Genomic DNA, 16,976 nt, shown 5'->3' with positions numbered 1-16,976 from the left:
ACATTTGATAGGACCAGAGACGATTCGTGAGGATGGATTCGGAAGAAGAGAAGCTACTGCAAAGAGAATATTGCCCAGTTCTAGAGTAGTGAGTAAGAACAGTGTTTTGTTTTGTTTTGTATTACTTTATAAGGGGAGGGCATGATCTAAAAGTAAGGGACACAAACATACAAACAAATATTCTTTATTTTTAATGTCACAACATTATTTTAATCCAGCAAAAAAAAAATTGGGCATACAACCTACGGCCCGCCGGACATGGAGTTCTGGACCCCCCGTGAGATCTGCAGCGGTAACCACACTTCCAAGGTCTGCACTGAACAGCACTCCCCTCTTGCCAGTCACAGCATGTTTCGTGGTAGAGAAGCTTTTTTCTTCTATGCGGTCTGACAGGAAATGCTCACAGAGAGCACATAGCAGCTCCCTGTCAGACTGGGGAGAGGGGAGCTCTTCTACTGTGCTCTGCCATGCTACAGGTGAGCTGGCAAAAGAGAAAGACTGGGGCTGTAAGGTTGGGAGGGGGTGTGGGAGTGGTGGGGCAAAAGAGACAGGCTGGAGCTGTGGGTGGGCAAAAGAGAGAGACAAAGCCAGAAGTTCAGAACAGATTTCTGTGGGAGGGTGAGGGGAAAATGATACAGGCTGTGTGTGTGGCAGGAGGACACAAATAGATTGACTGGAGATGTGGGGAGGGTAAAAATGGAGAATAAGATATACTAAAGGGGGTAAGACATACCAAAAAGAGTATAAGAAAAAAAAAGTGGGTAAGAAATTCAAGAGGGGGATTAAAGGACTCACAGGTGAAGAAGCATTTTTGGGGGAGAAACATGTGGGAGCGGGCAAGATGCACCATTGCCTGTGTAGCCAAAATCCATAACTTGGGTTTTAAAATAGGCACATGATTTCTCCAACAAACCCAATTAAATGGAAATATACATTATATTTTAAATGAATGTAAATTGATAAGGAACATATAAAAGCTACATTCCATGGTATTATTAACGATCAATCTAAAAAATACATTTAAAAAAAGCATAAAACAGTGAATGTGTCATTCAATAAATAGGTAATGCTCATATGTATCACTAAGTAATACTCACCATTCATATCTGCATTTTCAAAACGGACCCAAACTATTTTTTCTTTTTCCTCCGTTGCAGGAGACCCACTGTATGCCTGTGGGATGACACAAGGTAAACATTATGGACAAAGCCAAGTGTATGAATGTGGTGTGTAAATAATAAATAAAATACTAGATGTTTAATATATATTTTTTTTAACAATCTTGTCACATTTGAAGTAACAAACAGCCTAATACGGATCACATCTATTATAAAGAACATCAGAACAGGAGTTGAAACTAGCGCAGGAACTTGACAGGCGCTAGATTACAGGTAACTATTAATTTTTATTAGGGTTAGTTTTAACACTGAACTCTTTAAATAGGCTAATTTAAAAAAAAATGTGTTAAATGGTTGGAGTAACCCTTTAAGACGGTGGTGCCTAAAAGGTACATCCCCATACGTTGTAGAACTATAACTTCCATGATGCATTGCATGTCTTTAGAATGACAAAGCATTATGGAAGTTGTATTTTTAAAATATCTGGGAATCTACCTTTTGGGCACCCCTGCTTTAAAGTTAGCAGTATCAGATAAAACAAGTTAAATGGCTTTTCTGATGACCAAAGTGAAGGGGGTGAAGAAAAGATTTTGCACTTTCACAAGATAACTAAGCGGTTTCTTTCTACTTATCCCTTTATTTTAAGTGAGGTTAGGCAATGTGTCTAACAATTTTATGCACTAAGGTGAATTTTGTCATAAAAAATACAAATCAATCTGAAATGATAGATTTATGCTATCCTACGAGAATTGCAAGCAAATGTCTAGGTTACTCTATAATCAGAGATTAAAAAAAAAAATGTTTGCCCCCTGGGATGTCAGTCAATTCAGACTGTTCCGACCAACACAGAGTTAAGAAGGCTGTACTATGCATGTCTGTTTTTATCAGTGAAACCCTCTGGGTGTTCCTCCATTTCTTGATTCAGCCAAAACAACTATAAACTGTAGCTTAAGCAAACAGGGTTAGTGTACAGATCAAGCCCCTGCCCTCTCAGTGATCAATTCTCTGCCATTTAGGAGTTCAATCCCTTTATTTCCGTTTATGCAGCCCTAGTCACACCTCCCTGCATGTGGCTTACACAGCCTTCCTAACCACCTACTGAAAAGGGAGCTCCAATGTTTACACTTGCTTTATTGCACAGTCTGTTGATTCAGAATGTATTATCTACTCGGTTAACAGCTTGCTAGACCTTGCAGGTGCCTCCTGTGTGTGTGATTAACGTTCAATATACAGAACAGGAGATAGAAACTTCTAAAGTAATTTAATATCTGACTGAAAATGAAACCATTTTTTTCCCATGCAGGCTTTGTGAGTCACAGCCAAGGAAGGTGTGGCTAGGGCTGCATGGACCGAAACAAAATTAATTGAATTCCTAAATGGCAGAAAATTGAGAAGTGAGGTGGCAGGGGCAGGATCTATACACCCAAACTGCTTCATTAAGCTAAAGTTGTTTTAATAACTATAGTGTCCATTTATTGCCCACTAAAAACATTATTAAAGATGACTTGGATGAAATGTGAGCTTAGAGATTAGGTTGTTTGGAGGATAGAATGCCTAGTTAATAAAAAATAAAAATAATACATTAAAAGGAGTACTATAGGGTCAGGAAGACCCTATAGTGTTAAAACCACCATGTGGCCCCCCTGGCCCTCTCTTGCCTCCCTAAATATAGTAAAATCTTACTTGTATTCAAGTCTGCAGCTCCCGGCTTTGCCCCTGTCTGCTGACATCATTAGAAGTGGTGGTGTGAGCCAATCACAGTGCTTAAGTATAGGATTGGCTGAGACTGTCAAGGAGGCAGATCAGGGGTAGAGCCAGCACAAGTCAAACACAGCACTGACCAATCAGCATCTCCTTATAAGGATTAATTGAATCAATGCATCTCTATGAGTAAAGTTCAGTGTCTGCATGCAGAGGGTAGAGACACTGAATGGTAGTGCTGCAAGTTAGGCAGGACTTCTTAAGAAGGCACCTGTAGTAGCAATTTAAGGAGTGGCCAGTGGAGTTATCACTAGGCTGTAATGTAAACGCTGCATTTTCTCTGAAAAGACCGTGTTAACAGCAAAAATACTGAAGGGATTTATTTTACTCACTAGGACAAATGCAATAAACTGTAGTTGTCCTGGTGACTATAGTGTGCCTTTAAAAAAATAGGGATTCCCTAAAGAGAAACATGCAAATTATAGTTGCCTAAATACATTGAAAAAAATGCTTGTGTCATTAATAATGCCTGTTTTGGGGAACAATGTTTTTGTTGAAAGAAAACAAAACCAACATTATGTTGGGATTAACACAAACGAGCTCCCAAACAATGATGTGTCATTACTTAGCTTAATGACCGTTTCTTGTATTGATATACTAACCTGTGGAACGACATCTTGCAGAAATGTAACAACACTTTCCATATATGACTGCTCCCTACAAATTAAACACAAAAAATAAAAATTACAAATTAATATTAAAGACCCTACTGGATGACTCAAGATAAGGTTCTGCAGCAACTAAAGAATGTTAGTATAAACAAAAGCTACATGGCCTGATGGTATTCACCCATGGGTACTTAAGGAGCTAAGTGTGGAAAATAAGCAAAGCATCTGTTTTTTTTTCCTTCTTTCTTTCTTTCCTTCAGGAATTGTACTGAAGGATAGGGATCGACCGATATTTTTTTTTTAGAGCAGATAGCGATAATCTGTGAACTTCCAGGCCAATAGCCGATAACTAACCAATACCGATATTCTGTACATTTCTCATTAAAAAATAAAAATAAACTATTCGTACACAAATCTACTGTTAACTGAACATGTTTATTATTTATTTATTTTATTGCAAATCTTTAAATGCACAAAATATACATGCCAGTTAGAATTTTTTATGTTTTCAAGAATGTGTGTGTGTAGTGAATGCAGTGAGAGTATTTTATTAGTGAATGCAGTGTGTGCGTTTGTGTAGTGGATGCAGAGTGTGTGTGTTTGTGTAGTGTGTATATAATGAATGCAGAGTGTGTGTGTAGTGTGTGTAAAGTGAATGCAGTGTGTTTGTGTAGTGGGTGTATATAATGAATGCAGTGTGCGTTTGTGAAGTGAGTGTTTGTGTAGGTATGTTAAGTGTGTAAAATGGGGGGGCATTTTAATTTTTTTTTACTTAAAAAAAAAAAAAGATATATATATATATATATATATATATATATGGGGGGGAGGACAATAGGTCCCCCCCATAGTCGGATCGAGTAGGGGCTCGGGAGAAGAGGGACACTAGGGGGCTCACTGTTTAGTAGACATGTCCCTACTTGCAAATATAGGCAGAATTTACTAATCCTAAGTAAGCTTTAGTTAGTATTAGTAAATTTGCATTAAAGTGGCACTGTCATGCCGAACATTACCTTTCCTCAATCTCTTCCTCTTCTCCCCCTCTCTCAGGATCTGTTCTTCTTTTCTTCCTGTCTTCTTTAGTTTTCTTTAACCCCTTAAGGACACATGACATGTGTGACATGTCATGATTCCCTTTTATTCCAGAAGTTTGGTCCTTAAGGGGTTAAAATCGTAAAACAAAGTAGGGACTCTGCCTTATGGAGGTTTCTTCCGCTTGACCAGCTTTGACCAGCGGAGGGGCAAAGTGTGCTTCATTTCCGCTGGTTAGAGCAGTTTTCCCACAATTCTTACCTTTCCTCTGTGATCTCGCGATGCTTCCTGTCATTTTAAACGAAACTGCTGAATTGAGTTCTAACTGAATGAGAACATTATGTTCGTTTCTTTTAGAACTCAATTTGTGACTTTGTTCGTATCGGACTTTCATTCGAATGAATGAAACTCCGATTCAATTTGTGCCGCGGCTGCATCTTGCAGCCGCTTAGTAGATAACTCCCTAATTCCCACAGTATCAGGGAGTTATCTTCCAAAAGGCTGAAATACCTAAATTGGTCTTTCAGCCACATTTACCAATACTAAGTAAAGATTACTTAGTATTAGTAAATGATCTGCCCCTACTCGCTATACCGCGAGTAGGGGCATGTCTAGTAAAGAGTGAGCAGCCAGTGGCTTCTAACTGCAAAAAAAAAAAACCTATTGGCCCCACCACTGAGCGGTGGGTGGGGACCATAATGGACAATCAGGGGGAGGGACCTACTGTCCTCCCCCCGGCCCCCACCCCTGCACAGTGGGTGGGGGACATACATTTACAATGGGGAGGGGGGGGACCTACTGTCCTCCCTCCCCCTGGCCACCACCCTTGAGCAGTGGGTAGGGGCCATAAAGATAATGGGGGGGGGGGACCTACTGTCCTCCCCCCACCAGCCCCGACCCCTGGGACATCTTTTTTCTAAAATCTTCATTTTTCAGCCCCAAAAAAGGCCAAATAAAAAAACATTTTTATACCCGTCGAACTTAAAATAAAAACCCATGGAGGGCTCCGCGCAGACTGAGCTCTGCAGGGCGGGGGAAGGCTTATAAAGTCTTACCCCACCCTGCAATTAGGCTAAGAACACTCTGATTGGCTGGTTTAAGCCAATCAGAGTGCTCTTTGTCATTTTACACAGCGTGGGAAAGTTCTTTGACATTTTCCCACACTGTGTAAAATGACAAAGAGCACTATGATTGGTTAGATTCCAAGCCCACCAGAGTGTTATGAGTCAAATTACACAGCGTGGGAAAATTCCAAAGAACTTTCCCACACTGTGTAAAATGACACAGAGCACTCTGATTGGCTTAAACCAACCAATCAGAGTGTTCTTAGTCTAATTGCAGGGCGGGGGAAGGCTTTAAAAGCTTCCCCCACCCTGCAGAGCTCAGTCTGCGCGAAGCCCTCCATGGGTGACGATTAATTTTTTTTTGCGCTCAGGTTTTTTATTTTATTTTAACCCCTTAAAACCGGAGGGCGTACTATTACGCCCTATTCTAAGCGGCTCTAAATGCCGCAGAGTGTAATAGTACGCCCTCCGTTTTTTTTTTTTTACTTACCCGGTCGCCCGCGATCCCACGCCGGTGATCGCGGTTGGGGGGACTCCCAGGGAGCCCCCCGCGGCACATCCGTCCTCCTGCAGCCCCCCCCCCCCCCCCACCGGCCATGTGAGAGTGAGGTCCTTGCGAGGACCTCACAATCACATGGCCGGGTTAGCTGCCTGCTGCATTGCCAGTAGGGGGACTGCCTGTAATGACAGGTAGTCCCCCTGCTGGCTTGAAATAAAATAAATTAAAGTTAAATAAGTGGAAAAAAAAAAAAAATATATATATATATATATATATATGATCTAAGTATATATATATATATATATATATATATATATATACACACACACACACACATATACACACACACACTGTCTAGTTGTATTTTACTATTAATATATAATTATATATATATATATATATATATATCAAATTACACGTAGACTGATACTGATTAAATATATATATAATTATTGTTATATATATTTATATATAATATAAAAAAATGTAAATACGTTAAAAAATAATTACAAATAAATTATTAAAAAATATATAGATGTGTGTTATTTCATTCTAACTGTATTGTGATATTAATATATATATATATATTTATATCAAAATACACGTAGAACGAATATATTTATCTATATACGTATATATCACTATATATATATATATATATATATATATATATACACACACCTATATATATAAATAAAAATATTTTAAAAAAATTATATATACACATACATACATATATATACATATACATATACACACACACTTATATTAATTCTACATATATATTTAAAATATTTTTACATAATTAGGTATCTTAATTAATTACAATTAGCGGGACCTGGCTGACAACCCATGCCGAAAGTGTAGGGAATTTAATTTGCTAGCGCTATATTTAACCCTATAACTTTCCAAGACACCATAAAACCTGTACATGGGGGGTACTGTTTTCCTCGGGAGACTTCGCTGAACACAAATATTAGTGTTTCAAAACAGTAAAATGTATTACAACGATGATATCGCCAGTAAAAGTGACGTTTTTTGCAATTTTCACGCACAAACAGCACTTACACGGACGATATTATTGCTGTGATACTTTTTACTGTTTTGAAACACAAATATTTGTGTTCAGCGAAGTCTCCCGAGTACAACAGTACCCCTCATGTACAGGTTTTATGGTGTTTTCAAAAGTTACAGCGTCAAATATAAGGCTCGTGTTTAATTTTCACATTAAAATTTGCCAGATTGGTTACGTTGCCTTTGAGACACTATGGTAGCCCAAGAATGAAAATTACCCCTATGATGGCATACCATTTGCAATAGTAGACAACCCAAGGTATTGCAAATGGGGTATGTCCAGTCTTTTTTAGTAGCCACTTAGTCACAAACACTGGCCAAAATTATTGTTTTTTGCATTTTTCACACACAAACAAATACTAAGGCTAACTTTGGCCGGTGTTTGTGACCAAATGGCTACTAAAAAGACTGGACATACCCCATTTTCAATACCTTGGGTTGTCTACTGGCAAATAGTATGCCATTATGGGTGTAAATTTAATTCCTGGGCTACTATACAGTCTCAAAGGCAACGTAACCAATCTGGTGAATTTCAATTTCAAATGTAACGTGCTATATTTGACCCTGTAACTTCCCAAAACACCATAAAACCTGTACATAGGGGGTACTGTTTTACATGTGAGACTTTGCTGAATACAAATGTGTATTTTATTGCAGTAAAAGCAAACAGTATTATGACATTGACAGTTAAAATGTCATGTAGAACTAAAAAAATAACACAATTTCTTATTAAATTATGTTTCATAGCTAAATATTTGATATTAAATGAAAGCCCTGTTTCCCCTGAATAAAATTATATATAATAAGGGGGGGTGCATTTAATATGAAAGAGGTGAATTCCGGTTGGACAGACATATAGCGCAAATGCCAGGTTTTGTTTTGTTCACAATGTGTACATTTGGCTCAGTCCTTAAGGGGTTAAGTTCGACGGGTATGATGGTTTTTTTATTTGGCCTTTTATGGGGCTGAAAAATGAAGATTTTAGAAAAAAAGAAGAAGTCAAATGGTAACTTTCATTTTTCTTTACATGTAACTTTTTTTTCGGTGGGGGGGTGGGTTACTATGGGCTTTGGGACCCCTAGTCACCTTTGATGGTGGGGGGTCCCAAATTGTAATTTATGGCCCCCACCCACCGCGCAGAGGTGGGGGCACTAATACACAATGTTAGTTTATTCGTCTGACAATGCTATTCATTCGTCTTTCTGACGAATGAATGAATAGATGAAATTCCTGTTCGCATGTCCAAGTGTTTCACTGGGCATGTGCGGGAATCTCACAGTCTGTCTAGTGTGGGCAGATGACGTGTCCCACAGGGACTTCATCTACCCACACAAAGATGGCGGTGCCCTGAATATAAGTCGGGGCAGAAAATCAAGATTAAAAAAATAGGTAATGTGGTGGGCTTAGGGGCATTTGGGGGTCATTTGCTCCTCCGCTAGTCATAGATGGTCAGGCGTAGGAAAGCTCCATAAGACAAAATAGTCCCTACTTTGTCTTATGTTTTAAAGAAAACTAGAGCCGACAGGAATAAATGAAGAACAGATCCTGACAGAGGGAGAGACTAGGAATTGATAAGTTTGGCATGACAGTGCTGCTTTAATTAACAGAACAAGCTTTTTGTCACTCAACGCTACACTTCCTCTTATTCTGTTTATTATTTAAAGGGACACTATAATCATTAAAACAACTTTAGCTTAATGAAGCAGTTTTGGAGTACATATCATACCCCTGTAGTCTCACTGCTCAATTATCTGTCATTTAGGAGTTAAATCACATTGTTTATGCAATCCTAGGCACACCTCCCTGCATGTGCACAGCATTCCTAAACATTTCCTATAAAGAGTCATCTAATGTTTGCACTTCCTTTACTGCAAATTCTCTTTAATTTAGAATTTCTTATCTCCTGTTCTGTTAATAGTTTGCTAGACTGTGCAGGAGCCTCCTGTGTGTTAATAAAGTTCAATTTACAGAGCAAGCGATAAAAAGTTTTAAAATAAGTAAATTTTGTTTTTATGCAGGGTGTGCCAGTCACACCCAGAGGAGGTGTGGCTAGGCCTGCATAAACAGAAACAAAGGTGATTTAACTCCTAAACGGCAGTGAATTTAGCAGTGGAACTTCAGAGGCATGATGTAAACACAAAACTGCTTCATTAGGCGAACGTTGTTTTGGTGTCTATAGTGTCCCTTTAAGAATTGCAAAACAACTTTTTTTTCCAGTAAATCTAACTTTTCAGCAAAAAAAATAAAAAATACATCAGCCAGCAGTCACTGTTAAGACCTCAGTGATGCTCATATGAATTATAATAGTGTAAACACTCTGCTGATCAAACTGCACAACATTCATGCACATCTATCAATGGCAGCAACCCCAAACTCACAGCTCTCTGCCCTATCTAGACTTCCCACAAAGATCTTCTTTCTGGTAGTTCTACATCTCTAAGTCTCTCGTGTCCTGTGAAATTAGTGATAAATCCAGGATCACAAAATGTATATACCACCAAGCAGAATGGACACACCTAGAGTAGCTCCAGAATATCCAATTTTAAAAAAAAATGCTGCGTTCTGCATTCATCCTGAAGCATTTACTTACTTGTGACTATTGCTCACCTATGGAAGTCAGGAGAAAGCTATTTAAGTGTTGCGCTCCTGAGTTCTAGGAAACTTGCAACCTTTGCCAGTATGTTAAACTGAACAACAGTCTTCATTAACATTAATATCAATCACTATACAAAGGTTCGTATTTTTGACCAAAAACAAACAACTAGAAACTGGTAAACCGAAAAGCTTTTTTAAAATTTATTTAATTAATAAATTTAACCAGAAAAACATAAAAACAAAAATCACTTATTTAGTCAATAGTGGGTTGAAAGAAAACAGTTATTCTTACGTGACAGCTTGAGGTCGGACCATCACCCCTCCTGTGCACCTGCTTGGACGGCGAGGAGATTCTGATGACATGTTTAAATTCTATCTTAACAGTTAAAGCACAACTGTAAAAAAAAACAAAAAAAAAAAATTAGTAACTTTCAGCACAGACTCAGATTTGATATACCGGTATTTCTCTTTCTGAAGATAAACCTAGACACATCAGAAATAGATAAGCTTACTGCAACATTCTTTCTCCCTCTACTATTCCGGGTTGTCTCAGACATCCCATCTAATGGTTTCTCTACTTCTATCCACTCCATACATATTATTACTATTCACTTCTTTTTCATTTAGTCTCAATACACTTGTTGATATTCTTTCATTGCAACGTCTATTACAAAATTTAATTAACATTTTTATAAAAGCATTTAAACAATGAGACCCTTATTATTTGGAAACCAAGAACACTAATCGCTATTATTAAATACTGAATGAACAAAATTTAATCTGTTATAGCATATTTCAAGGTTAGTCTTACAAGCCAAGGAATCATGACTTTATAGTTTATAATTTACACAAAACAAATTAATTTTATGAATTTGGCAACCTAATAAAACAAGAACTTTGACAGAAAGGGGCAAGCTACTATCCTTTTGTGATGTCAAAAAGGAAACCAATGTGTTAATTAAATGTTTTATATTTCTGCACCTGTAATGAATAGAATGTCCATAATTTAACCAGCAGCTTGTGTGCATCTTTCTGAGTCCATTAAACAATACATAGTAAAAATGTTAAAACTAAACAATACGGGGTGTAGCACGACCGGGAAGCAAGCTGGACGCGTTGGTCTAGAACTCCTCACCGGCCTCCTAACTAACAGCTAATTTAAGCACTTTTACAACAGCATCTCATCAACCTTTTCTGCCCTGAGATGTTATGGACAATGCAACCCTCGCAAATCATCCAAATTGAACCCGGATACGGGTACGACGGGCATAGATGTGTTTGCGGCCTCCCGCCACGAGGCACAAGATGGCGGCGAGGCCAGTCCACGCGCACCTGCTTCTCCAGCGAAGTCGGAATTGCCCCAGCATAGCTCTGAAAGTCTCATCTCTAAATACAAAAAGTCTGAATGCCCCCCGCAAAAACGCACACTATATAGGGAACTAAAACGACTGAACCCGGACATAGCATTTCTTCATGAGACACACCTACCAAAATCTGCCCAGGTTTCCATCCGAGATAATACATACTCCATGATTGTCGAGGCCAGAGCCTACTGCGAACACAGAGGTGTGGCTATTCTAATTCACAAGATATGTCCGATATTGATCTCCCACACAATCTCAGATCCAGAGGGTAGGTATATACTAGCCACGGATATTGATCTCCCACACAATCTCAGATCCAGAGGGTAGGTACATACTAGCCACAGATCGACTACACTCACAAAAAATATACACCACCTCAACTTTCTTAGTGAACACTTTTCTAGCAACCTATTTCATTACCCCAACCTATACCCTTTGTGTCACTATACCCCACTCCCTCTAGCATGTAAGCTCATTGAGCAGGGCCCTCAACCCCGCTGTTCTTGTGAGTTCTTTTGTTTGGTTACAATTACGTGTCTGTTAGTCCACCCAAAGAATGTGACACCAGATGTCCCTATGGCAACAGTGTGGGCTGCGCATAAGGCTGTCATTCGGGGTTCCCTTATCAAAATAGCTACTCATAAAAAGAAACAAACTCAATTACTCTCCAACCTACTATACTCCTTATGAGCTGCAGAACAAAAACACTTAACTACACTAACCCCATAGACCTTGACACAACTCCAAACCTTTCGCTCTTAACAAAGGAGCTCCTTCTTGAAGACACAGCCCGCTCTCTAATATGGTCCAAGAGGACATAACGAGAAGTCCAATAAAATGGATACATTACTAGCTCGTACCCTGTGGCCTAGACCTAGTTATCTACACATTACCATTACAACCTCCCTGAACGCTGTCACCCGGGTTTTCACAACCTTTTACAACCACACTTCTGAAAGTGACACCCCAGATGCCATATGACCCCCGAACATATCAGAGTTCCTCACTCGCAAACTATACACGAAAGTCATCAAAATCTTAGGAGTCCCTATACCAAGCGACAAGGTAAACGTGGCTATATCAACACTAAAAAGTAACAAGGTCTGGATGGTTTTCAAGGCGGCTACTAAAAAATATTTAGGGACGAACTGACCCCACATTTCGAAACCCTTTATCGGGATATAACGACAGGTAATACCCCAGACAGTGACATGACCCAGGCCAATATTGTCCCAGGCCAATATTGTCCCGATTCCTAAAGCAGGAAAAGCTAGCACGCTACCTCAGGCGTACCGACCCATCTCTCTAATCAACCATGACAGCAAAATCTTAGCCAAAATACTCGCAGGGAGACTGAACCCCTTTTTAACCCATCTAATTCACGCAGACCAAGTTGAGTTCATACCTAGTGTACACCAGTGTAAAAACAGCAAACATCTAGCACTACTTCATGACGAGAAGGAAAAAAAAAAGTATCATTTAGACTAAACACTGTCTTTATCAAGCTTGATAAAGACAGAGTTTATGTTGCAATGCTGCTACAAAAATATCTTTACACATCAAGGTGTGCTGAATATACATGTTCTATATACACATTGGAGTATCGGAAGGTTGTGGGATCGTGGTCCGTTGTACCCTTGGAAGGATATACATCTGTACACTAAGGTAGGCACTCTTCCTTATACAATTGGATTTGTGTGTCAAATGCCATTTCTGAAAGGTTTTATAAGCTTGTATTTTATGGTTGAGATATGTAATCAAGGAAGAGACCGCATTCCAAACTTCATGTCAGCTGGATTAGAAGGGTTATCTCCAAAACAGACATACAAGAAAAAGCTGAAGGAATAAATAAATGGTAGAAATCGGACTCCATTGTATCAAACAATGAAACATGCTCTTTCATACGTAGTGTAAACATCCCCAGGCTTTTTGGGCCAAGGAGGTTCTCCAAAAATATACCTAGCAATATATATTGGAGGACCACTGGGTCAGCGAGAACACCTCTGCTCATGTTATCTCATCCTGCCTGAAAGGCATTAAACCCAGTCGTAGAGAACTGAGAATTAGTGAGCTTGAGGAGGGTGAAGGGGCTCCTAGATTCAAAGCAAATTTGTCAAGCCCTGATCCAAAGAGAATTTTGCCTTTGTCTTTTGCTTTGTAAGATGAACACTGGTTTTGTTTAGAATAACCATTTAAACATGGTTCTAATTATTTATTCTATAAAAATGTTGTGAGCAGGATGGAGAATTAATTAAAGGAGATTTATTTATCAAACTCCAAAATGGCAGTAGTAAGAGCTAGGGTTGTTGTTGGTAGAATGTTGTGCTCATTTAGTAAGCTACATATGAAGGAATAGGAATTCTTATTCAAAGATTTCAGCAATGGCGAACCTATGGCACGGGCGCCGCCGGTAGGGTGCCCACGTGTCACAGGCACCCTCATTCCGGGACAATATAGTGTCCAGGAATGAGCTGAGCTGCACCGCCGCCGCTGCAGTGGCGGATCAAGGGAAGGGGGAGTGGCGGGCAACGGTGCAGCTCCTATAGGGAAACTACAAATAAATATACATGGTCGAGTATCTTAAAGGAATATTATACAATAGGTATTTTGGCTTTTCTCCTTTAATAAAACAAAGAGAGACAAAATATTGCCTGTAGTTTCAATTAAAGTGTCAAAGTATAATTAGATGCACTCACATGTTTGGAGCCAGTAAAGATTAGGCTCATATTTCTTTGTTTTTATGTGGTTGAGCAATCTTATGGACAAATAAAAGACTACAGATAGTGGAACTTCTATAACGTTCCCAATGTAAGAGGACACAGAAGAGAACACTGTGATTAACATCAGTGGAACGGAGGGATGCGTTTTGCCAGTCTCAAGTATAAATTTGATGAAGTGCACTCGTGAAAGTAAGTGTTCCTGAATGACAGTTGGGAAATGTGGTCACACCAAAGCCCCCCTGGCGGCAATGCAGAGTAGGCCCCTGCCTGCCCAAAACAGCAGGTGCCTACTCTGCTTTCGGATCGTTGGTGGGTGGGTGGGATGGAGGGCAACTGTATGAGTGTTTTTTTCTAAACTTAAAAACTTTCAGGTAATATATATATTCAGGTTTAATAGCCGTGTTGGCAATTTGGGGGAAAAAAAGTTGGTTTCTACTACGGTTTGGGCACTCTGGCTCAAAAATGTTCGCCATCACTGGGTTAAGGTCTTATCCAAAGGTTTAGCAAAGGTTTATCCAAAGGTTTAGCAAATGCAGGAGGGATGTAAGGGATATTCAATAAAATGTCATAGGCGTAAGCTGCAACTTTAAAATCTTTCAAGCTAACTAATATCTGAAATCAAGGAGATGTCTCCTATGGCATGTAGGAATGGTTCTATGAAGAGCGAAAAAATTACAAGGGTGAAAGTGGACAGACCTCTCACTGCGTTAGAATGTAGAGGGCTTTTCATCTGTGTGGCATGTGAGGGCAAGCCCCACCTAGTACGAGTAGGTTTTCAGTAGAAATGATTGAGGTCTACCAACTTATAATTAATATCTTCTTATATTTTAATAAATAAATGTCTACTATCAAAACATTGAATGCAAGTTTACAATCTATTTTAGAAGCAATAAAAAAGGAAATTTCAATAAATTCCACAGAAATGCAGTTGGAAATAAAAGGTGAAATAGTTAAACTAATGGATAAATTTCAGGATATGGAAGACCGACTTAAGAACACTGATTTCCAGATAACTGCATTAAATGAAGTAGTTAATACATTGACATAAAAAATGTGCAATCTTGAAAATAAAATAGAAGACAGATCTCGCAGAAAAAAATCTTAGGTTCCGTAACTTTAAGAACACTCACAAGCAAGATTTACAAAATATGCTGTACGACTATTTCACAAGCAAGATTTACAAAATATGCTGTACGACTATTTCACAAGCAAGATTTACAAAATATGCTGTACGACTATTTCAAAGCTAAAACTAGATGGCTATAATGAAAAAATTTACAGATGTCAGTGTCACAGATTAAACAAACCAACAAATATAGCACCTGATATTCCCAGAGACATAATCACTTGTTTTCATTCATACAAATTTAAGGAGAAAGTCCTAAAAGCTAATAGAGACAAAGTCATATTCAAACATCATAGTACTGCCAGATTTATCCTTCAACACCAGAAAAAAAAATGTTTATGCCAGAAATTAATATTCTTCAGAGACACAATATTAGTTTCAGCAACCCCCCCCACCTATCCTTTCCTACCCCCTACTTCCCCCTGCCCCCCCCCCCCCTCCCCCAACCATTAATCAGGAGCAGAGAGAGTACACCACCATGGAAAATAGACGACACTTTGTCAACACTCAACTACCACAACGCTCACAAGAGAAAGAGGAGACACAACCAAGGACACCTGCCCACTCAACAAGCTCATTGGCACCCACAAGACACGCAATACACATGGCTGTACTCCATCCTATCCCACGCATGCTTAAACTCCTTTACTGTGTTAACCTCTACCACTTAGGCTGGAAGACTATGCCATGCATCCACTACCCTCTCAGTAAAGTAATACTTCCTGATATTATTTTTAAACCTTTGTCCCTCTAATTTAAGGCTATGTCCTTGTTGTGGTAGTTCTTCTTTTAAATATAGTCTCCTCCTTTACTGTGTTGATTCCCTTTATGTATTTAAATGTTTCTATCATATCCCCACGGTGTCGTCTTTCCTCCAAGCTATACATGTTAAGATCCTTTAACCTTTCCTGGTAAGTTTTATCCTGCAATCCATGAACCAGTTTAGTAGCCCTTCTCTGAACTCTCTCTAAGGTATCAATATCCTTCTGAAGATACGGTCTCCAGTACTCCGTACAATACTCCAAGTGAGGTCTCACCAGTGTTCTGTACAATGGCATGAGCACTTCCCTCTTTCTACTGCTAATACCTCTCCCTATACAACCAAGCATTCTGCTAGCATTTCCTGCTGCTCTATTACATTGTCTGCCTACCTTTAAGTCATCAGAAATAATCACCCCTAAATCCCTTTCCTCAGATGTTGAGGTTAGGACTCTATCAAATATTCTGTACTCTGCCCTTGGGTTTTTACGTCCAAGATGCATTATCTTGCACTTATCCACATTAAATGTCAGTTGCCACAACTCTGACCGTTTTTCAAGTTTACCTAAATCATTAGCCATTTGGCTTATCCCTCCTGGAATATCAACCCTGTTACATATCTTAGTATCATCAACAAAAATACATACCTTACCATCAAGACCTTCTGCAATATCACTAATAAAAATATTAAAGAGAATGGGTCCAAGTACAGATCCCTGAGGTACCCCACTGGTGACAAGCCCAAGCTTCGAATATACTCCATTGACTACAACTCTCTGTTGCCTGTCACTCAGCCACTGCCCTACCCATTCAACAATATTGGAATCCAAACTTAAAGATTGCAGTTTATTGATAAGCCTTCTATGTGCAACAGTGTCAAAAGCCTTACTGAAATCTAAGTAAGCAATGTCTACTGCACCACCCTGATCTATAATTTTAGTTACCCAATCAAAAAATCAATAAGATTAGTTTGGCATGATCTCCCTGGAGTAAACCCATGTTGTCTCTGATCTTGAAATCCATGTGTTTTTAGATGTTCAACAATCCTATCCTTTAACATGGTTTCCATCAATTTCCCCACTACTGAAGTAAGGCTTACTGGCCTATAGTTGCCCGACTCCTCCCAATTACCTTTCTTGTGAATGGGCACAACATTCGCCAACTTCCAATCTTCTGGGACTACTCCTGTTAACAATGATTGGTTAAATAAATCTGTTAATGGATTTGCTAGTACACCACTAAGCTCTTTTAATAGCTTT

General features: G+C 39.1%; 1 protein-coding gene across 4 annotated transcripts in view; it reads right to left on the bottom strand.

The window, feature by feature from the left end:
• Positions 1-16,976, bottom strand: part of BCAS3 (BCAS3 microtubule associated cell migration factor) — a 1,245,307-nt gene that overhangs the window by 1,209,736 nt on the left and 18,595 nt on the right. For all 4 annotated transcript variants that reach the window (XM_063455132.1, XM_063455142.1, XM_063455152.1 and 1 more), the window contains exons 2-4: positions 10,041-10,143; positions 3,482-3,536; positions 1,098-1,173 (exon numbers count right to left, since the gene is read on the bottom strand). In XM_063455132.1, the coding sequence (XP_063311202.1) occupies positions 1,098-1,173; positions 3,482-3,536; positions 10,041-10,111 (202 nt within the window). In that variant the 5' untranslated portion in view covers positions 10,112-10,143. The remainder of the gene's footprint in view (positions 1-1,097; positions 1,174-3,481; positions 3,537-10,040; positions 10,144-16,976) is intronic.

Source organism: Pelobates fuscus, chromosome 1 (assembly GCF_036172605.1).
Source record: "Pelobates fuscus isolate aPelFus1 chromosome 1, aPelFus1.pri, whole genome shotgun sequence".
Classification (NCBI taxonomy): Eukaryota; Metazoa; Chordata; class Amphibia; order Anura; family Pelobatidae; genus Pelobates; species Pelobates fuscus.
This window is presented reverse-complemented; position numbering and strand designations above follow the sequence as displayed.